The 7644-nt window shown below is 45.4% G+C and overlaps 1 protein-coding gene across 1 annotated transcript; it reads right to left on the bottom strand.

Moving 5' to 3' along the window:
* Window positions 1–2360: 2360 nt before the first annotated feature.
* Window positions 2361–5753, bottom strand: KCNA3 (potassium voltage-gated channel subfamily A member 3). The gene has a single exon (XM_057500547.1). The coding sequence runs from the start codon at window positions 5563–5565 to the stop codon at window positions 3820–3822; it is 1746 nt and encodes a 581-aa protein (XP_057356530.1). The 5' UTR covers window positions 5566–5753; the 3' UTR covers window positions 2361–3819.
* Between the last annotated feature and the right edge of the window lie 1891 nt (window positions 5754–7644).

Here is a 7644-nt window from a genome sequence, read left to right as displayed (position 1 = left end):
AATTAACCTTAAAACTGAAAAACATATGTTGTTCAAGCAGATATCACTACTATGACTGATTATACTTTCTGAGTCTAAAATTAAATCCAGATAAATCAATCATATAATAAAATAACCTTTCTTATTAGAAAAGTCAATCTCTTCATCTGATTTAAATACCTTATATTTGATCCTTATGGTTAAAAAATATCTGATGATTAGAAAAGGGTTAATTTTCAATAAACTGAATGAAATTGGTTTCTGGAGATATGTGCCTTACAGGAATTCAGTGATTAGTAATACAGGCTAAAGTCAAACCTAAAAAGCATAACATATATATTTCCTCAATTTCTTTCAAGTCATCCAATAAAAAGAACATGGGTCTGGGAGACAGAATGACTTGGCTTTTAATCATAGCTGGGTATCTTGCTTGCTGTAAAGTCTTACGGAAATTACTTAACTTAAACACTTATTTTTCACTCTTCTAAGATGGGGTTAATACCACTTACCTTACAGTTGAGAAGTGTCTAGGACATGGTTGGCCCTTAATAAGTGGTAATTATTATTGTCATAGAGAAAGTGATTAGGAAGACCCTAATAATTTATGTACTTCAAGTCATTCACAAAGCTCTCATTATTAATTTTATTAATAATACAATGCCTGTAATGACCACAATAATGTAATCTCTTAAAAAGTCTCTGCTGCATATCAAGCAAATATTTTTTCTAAGTGTTATACCTGTATTAACATTTAATATTCACAAGAACCCTATGAGCTTTATTTATTACCTTCATTTTACAAATAGGGAAACTGAGGCACAGAAATTAAGCAATTAGTGCAATGTAATATAGCAGAGTCAGAAATTAAAGCTTTGGCAATATGTCTGCAGAACTTATGCTTTAAACCACTCCATTAAAAGCCTGAAAATAACATTAATGTAAGATAATGGCCATTCACTCATCAAATATGTATTGAATACATGCAAGGTGCTATGCACTAGTATCCAAAACTTTGTCAAGGCACAGAACCTATAGCCTTTAAGGAGCTTACAATATGGCGACCAGAAGCAATTATACTACCTCAAAGTCATGACTCAAAAGTTATATTTCTTTGGGCTAAAAAAAAAATCTCCTTTATATTATTTTTATTTAATAACCACACAATTCCAAAAATTATGGCATAACCATAATTTACTTATAGAACTAAGCAGGGTTTCTCTATCTGAATATATGAGAATAAAATTGTCACAGCACTTTGTTCATCCTTATGTTAAGATCTTTTAAGAACAGATACAAAAATTATGTTATTACTATAGTGTGTCTAACATATTACTACCCAAATGGGTCATATAAATAATTTCTGGTCATTAAGAATACTAAGAATTTGGTCAAAAGGTAGATTAATGTTAAAAGTAACTCAAGTAGCAAAGGAAACTCAATAAAGAAGCCCTATTTCAATGCACATAAAGATAAAAACAATGACCCTATGACCAGGTTTATAGACTTCTTGCCTCTATTTTTTAAATCTTTTTCCTTCCTCTTCCCCTCTTACAATCTTAATCACTGTTTTCCACTGTCTCAAATGCACAAATATACAGTAAGTAGGCTTCTACCTGAGAATATTTTTTAAGCTTTAAAAATAGAGTTACTCTAATTTACTCTAGGATAGAACAGTTGTACCCTATCAAAACCAAACTGTGACTGTGGATAATGTATAACTGTGGAAAATGTATAATGCATAGTTTATTTGTATATGTATTTGTATACATTATAGTTATAATGTATATGAAATAAAACGATTGTTAACATAAAACGTTACACCATAGTGTAATCTTAAGCATTTTTTGGTTCAAAAAACTCTACTACTACAAGCTAAATAATTGGGTAAATTAAAATTGGACCAATTATCTAACAGAAGGTCTGCCTTTTATCCTTTTTAAAAGGGGAAACAGGTTTAGTGCCAAGTCGGTTAGTAAAAAGAATGGAACCCTTTTCAGTTCAGATTGGGTGAAGGTTATTCTGAAGAGCAATGACTTTTTAAATCTTCTGTAGTAAACAAAGAAACCAAAGGACAGTTAGCAACATGGAAATCAAACGGAAAAAGTGTTATAAATGACCTTTAAAAGTCACTTGCATGTAATTAATGTAATACTATTGTTTTTGCAACTTATCACCAATCTACATTGGAATAGCATTTTCCCGGCTCTCTGTTCAAAAGGGAATGCTCTCAGTAGCCTACACAGTGCTCACCTGATTCTGTTTGTCTTCGGGCAACCCCTGGCTTATGGCTGATAACTGCAGGTATTTCTCCAAGATTGGTTATTTCCTGTCCCTCCTTTTTATTGATTGTCTGCAATTCCCTCAGTTAAAAACGTGCATCCTTATATTTTTTAAGTTTATTTAGCTTTTCAAGTGCTATGATGGTTAAAGGTGCTGTTGTGGGATCTGGATTTTTTTTAAGAGGAAATCTGAAGGTCCCTTGTAGTAAGGTTTCAGGTACACTGAATCTTTCATTTGCTTGTGTACACAACACTTCCATATTTGCTTTTAAATTTCATTTGTTGGCTTAAAACTTCTTCGAGAAAGAAAACAGTAGAGAAGCATCTTTTAAAACTGTGGCCTAATTACTGGCATTTAATTCAAATCATACTTTATTGTGGTGTATATCTAACATTCAAAAGATGTTATCTTCCTTCTTGATTCAGCCATTGTGGGATGATAGCAACATTTTTTTTTTGTAGTAAAAAGTATGCATTTTGTGATCCATTTCACCATCTCAGATTCTCAGACTTAACTTTATTTGTGCGGTTTATTCAAACAGAGGGTTTCCTTATGAAATCATGTAAGTAGGAACCATCTGGAAAGGTTACTGTGGAAACGGCAGGGGCTAGGAGGTGGGGCTAGAGAGCAAGAGATACCATGACAACCTTTTTCGGGTTTCCCAGGAAACATGGGTTGCTATGGGAACTGCATCAGTCAGGTCCGAATTAGTAACTTCCGCTGGAAGGAGTGTCTGCCACTTTAATCATCTTGTGATACTGCAGAAGCTTATCTCTCAGATGCATTAGGATTTTTTTTTTTTGTTTCTCTCAGCAGCACTGAAAACATGTGTTTCTAGACTCTGATAGATGTTGGCTGGAACACACACACACAGAACTTCACAGGAATCTATTAGTCTAATACTTTTGAAATGCTTAACAAGCCCCAAAGAGTTAAACTAAGTAGTCAGATCAGGACATCTTGTGCGTTTCCTTTTTGGTCAAAGTTGTACAAAATTCCGGGGGGAGGGGGTTCCGAACAGAAATTCCAGTCAGAAAACAAATAAACAAGTCATTGTTCTAAGTAGACTTTTCATCCACACATCCACAGCATAGGCAACTGAACTAAACAGTCAATAATGTTGAAGGGTCCATCAAACTGAAGCATCATTCAAGTATGTGCCTGCTTTACTTAGTAAAGAAAAAAACTGCCTTTCAGTTCTGAGGTTAAACAGTTACTCTAACTGTTCTTCAGTTTCATTTCCTCCCAGGATGTACCGATTTTTTTTTTAAACAGGGCTTGTACTAGAAACCAAGTTGAAAGGTAAGTTTCTTGTTGGCAGTATTAAGAGAGGGAGGAAGAAAAAAAAAAGGAGAGCTGAGAGAATGCAGCCCACTTGCAAAACAGACACCTGTTTCAGTATGAAGCAGAGGGGAGACAGAAAATGAAGAAGTGTGCTTTCCACTTCTTTATGTCCTTTCCTGGATGAATGGTCTGGAGATGTATAAAATAAGGGCATACACAGACCAAGAGGGTATGTTCCACACAATACTGAGCATAGCATGTCACTTGTATCATATATTAAACATCAGTAAATATCTTTTTGATGTTGACACAGGAATTGGGATTATTGTTCGTGTTGCAGGTGGCAGTGGAATTGCCCGTTTTGAAGGGAGTCTGGGGGAAAGCGCTATGGTTCATACCCCCCTCTTCAATCACCATATACTCCGACTTACTCAGAGTGGAATTACTCCGTGCTTTTCGGAGGTCCTCAGCCGATGAGGTCAGGTGCTGGCAACTTCCCACATGCATGTACTGTGCTTGCTCTTCCCCTTCTGTCTCCCGGTGGTAGAAGTAATTGAAGTTGGAAACAATCACAGGGACAGGCAAAGCAATGGTCAGGACACCAGCGATGGCACAGAGAGACCCCACAATCTTGCCCCCTATGGTCACTGGGTGCATGTCACCATAACCTACTGTTGTCATGGTTACCACTGCCCACCAGAAGGCATCCGGGATACTGCTAAAACCTGAAGTGGGGTCATCTGCCTCGGCAAAGTAGACTGCGCTGGAGAAAAGGATGACCCCAATAAACAGGAAAAAGATAAGCAACCCCAACTCCCTCATGGAAGCCTTCAGCGTTTGCCCCAGGATCTGCAGCCCCTTGGAATGGCGAGAGAGCTTGAAGATGCGGAAGACCCTCACCAGGCGAATGACCCTCAGGATAGCCAGGGACATGGCTTGCTGTCCATTGCCCTGCCTCTCAGCCAGCTCCGTGCCCAGCGTGATAAAATAAGGGATGATGGCCACGATGTCTATCAGGTTCATGATGTTTCTCGAGAAGGTGGCTTTGCTGGGGCACGCGAAGAACCGCACCAGCAGCTCAAAGGAGAACCAGATGATGCAAAGGGTCTCCACCACGAAGAAGGGATCCGAGAAGCTGGAGGCGCCAGCGGGGGCCCCCGACGTACTGTTGCTGGGCGCATCCAACAGCTCTTGAAACGGCGAGGAGGGGTAGCCCTTCTCGTCACGGAACTCGGGCAGCGTCTCCAGACAGAAGATTACAATGGAGATGAGGATGACGAGCACGGACACGATGGCGATGCCCCGGGCCGGCCCGGAGCTCTCCGGGTACTCGAAGAGCAGCCACACTTGGCGCTGGAAGTCCCGGCGGGGCAGGGGCCGTTCCTCCTCCCGCAGGAAGCCCTCGTCCTCGCGGAACTTCTCCATGGCCTCCTCGCCCAGCTGGTAGAAGCGGATCTCCTCGGAGAAGATGTCAATGGGCACATTGACCGGCCGGCGGATGCGGCCCCCGGACTGATAGTAGTAGAGGATGGCGTCGAAGCTGGGCCGGTTACGGTCGAAGAAGTACTCGTTGCGGAGCGGGTCGAAGTACCTCATGCGCCGCTTCGGGTCGCCCAGCAGTGTCTCTGGGAACTGGCAGAGGGTCTTGAGCTGCGTCTCGAAGCGCAACCCTGAGATGTTGATCACCACGCGCTCCCCGCAGCAGTCCTGCTCACTGGCGGCCGGCAGCGCGGGTGGCAGCGGTTCGTAGCGGTCGCAGCCGCCACCGCCGCCGCCGCCGCCGCCACAGTCGCCCTGAGGCGGTTCCCCGCCGCCGTCGGCCGCCTCGGGCTCCAGCAGGTGGTCCCCGGGCACCACCGTCATGTCGGGCGGCAGCGCGGGGCCCGCGGCGGGCTCTGCGTAGCCCGGGTTCACCAGTGTGTGGGCGCCGCCGCCGCTCGCGGGGTGTTGGGGAGGGTGGGCGCGGTGGCGGGCGGAGGGCGGCGGCGGCGGCGAGCGCAGGAGGCTGAGGTGCTCGTCCATGAGGCGGGGTAGAGGCGGCGGTGCGGGGTCGCGTCGCCCCTCCTCGCGCTCCGCGCCCCGTTGCCGCTCCCCGCCCCTTCGTCCCTCCGCCGCCTGTTGCTGTGGCGGCTGCCGCAGCCACCGAGAGGCTCCGTCTGGGTCTGGCGCGGAGCGCTGGGCTCCGCAGAGACGCCTCCCCAACCCTCCTTCGCTCCCCCCCGCCCCCGCCCCCGCGGGGCGCGCGCCCGCCTCCTCGTCTCCTCAGGGTTCCCGCCCACCGCGCGAGGGCGCGCCCCGCTTTCCCGAGGAGTCGCCCGGCCGGGCCCCTCACCGAGCCCTCCTCGCCCCTCTGGGACACAGAAGCACGCTCGTGTGGCACCTCTGCGTCCCCCAGAACCGCGGCCCAGCCGAGGCGGCCCTCGGAAGATCTGGCCGGCTGGCCCAGGCCCCGGGGCTCCGTGGGCTTCTGGTCATCGCCCCCTCCCCCGGCCTGCGAGGCCGCGTCCCAGGCGCGGGGCTTCTCACCCGCTCTTGGGCCGCAGCGCGGCCCCGAGAGCGCCAGGTTTCCTCGCCCCGCACACCCCACCTGGGCCAGCGGTGGGGAGGCGGACTTCGTGGAGTGAGGTGGCAGCGGGCGGAGGCAGGCGAGGAGAGAGGTTGGGAATGTGTTGTGGGCCTGGAGCGTTGTCGAGGGAGGGAGTGGCAGGCCAGGTGGGCGCCCTTGTGAAAAGGCAAGACTGCTGCCAGTGTCCTGAGCCCACCTGAGGGCAGAAGACCGCTAGGCAGGGAGGGCTCAAAATAGCAGAGCTGCTGTTTGGATGAGAAGCTGAACGGAGTAACGGGTGCTGATGAGTTCGCACCCGGAGTCTGAAGAAAAATGGGTCAACAAAAGCATTCAAGGACTTGGCTTCTGTACCGAGTGGTTCACACTAACTTTTGTAGCTGAGATTTCAGCCGTTGGGAAGAATCGGACCAAGTTTTTGGTTGGGACTGGGGAGGGCAGCCTGGTCTTTTCAGTACAGTGAGATTTCCTGGTGGGTGAGAAAATAAGAGGAAAAGGGAAATTCATGTCTCAAGCCTGTCCAAGGGATGGAGCAAGACCTACCTAGACCCTCTACTTAATGTTTCACTGCTGGCCCCATCGTAGGAAATTTGACACGCTTAGTTAAACTGGGAGAACATTCATTCTACAACTTGTATCTCCATTGCTTGATTTTGGCCTGGAGGTAATAAATTACATTTATCCCCTTTGAACTTACACTGTTTCTCCAAATTGTTGTGGTCACTTTGAACACAATTTCCATTTCCAGACATCTTAGGAACTCCAATTAAGAGTTTTAAAAATGTATTTTCTGTTGTATTATTTTCAAATCATTTACAAAAGAGGAACTGTTGTCTAGACAAGTCCCTCACCCATCATACCTTTGCTGATAATTTCCGTTAAAGTAAGAATTTGTGGGCATTGCTTCCCACTACCACTCCCAACCATGAGGGCATTATTCACTTTATGTTCCTGGCAACTACCAAAGTGCCTGATAAATGGTAGGAACTCAAGATGTGTTTATTGAATTGAATTCCCCAAAAAGTGATTCTTTGCATTTATGTCTGCTCTAGTGTCAATATTTCTTCTTTCTGAGTCCAGAACCACTGAATTCCTGAGATGAGGAGTAGGGGAAACTGAGCTCACGGAGCTCTATGTTACTGTTATTCCACAGGGTTTCCACTCTGCCTCTTCTAGGTACAACAAGCACCCATGTTCTTTAATGTCCTTTTATCTTGCATTTCACCTCCAGGTCAGTGCTGGGCACTGCAAGCAGTAACATATGTTGTAAGATGGTAAAAGTGAAAAATGATGTAAAACACTCTCTATCACAAAACTAGAATACTGTTTTTGGGCTGGTGATTAGGGTAGCAATATTATCAATCATTTGTATGTTTAAATCTAAAGAAAAGAACTTGCTTCAAGGATGGCGTGTGGAAAGGCAAAGACCCTATTTTTAAAGACCAAATGTTTCACATACTTCTATGTCTGAGCTAGAAAGTGATTTATTTCTCCATTTGCATGAATTAGTACTGAGATTAATATTAATCAGTGGCAAG

This window comes from Manis pentadactyla, chromosome 4 (assembly GCF_030020395.1).
Source record: "Manis pentadactyla isolate mManPen7 chromosome 4, mManPen7.hap1, whole genome shotgun sequence".
Lineage (NCBI taxonomy): Eukaryota > Metazoa > Chordata > Mammalia > Pholidota > Manidae > Manis > Manis pentadactyla.
Note: the sequence above shows the minus strand (reverse complement) of the source record. Positions and strands in the feature narration are given on the sequence as shown.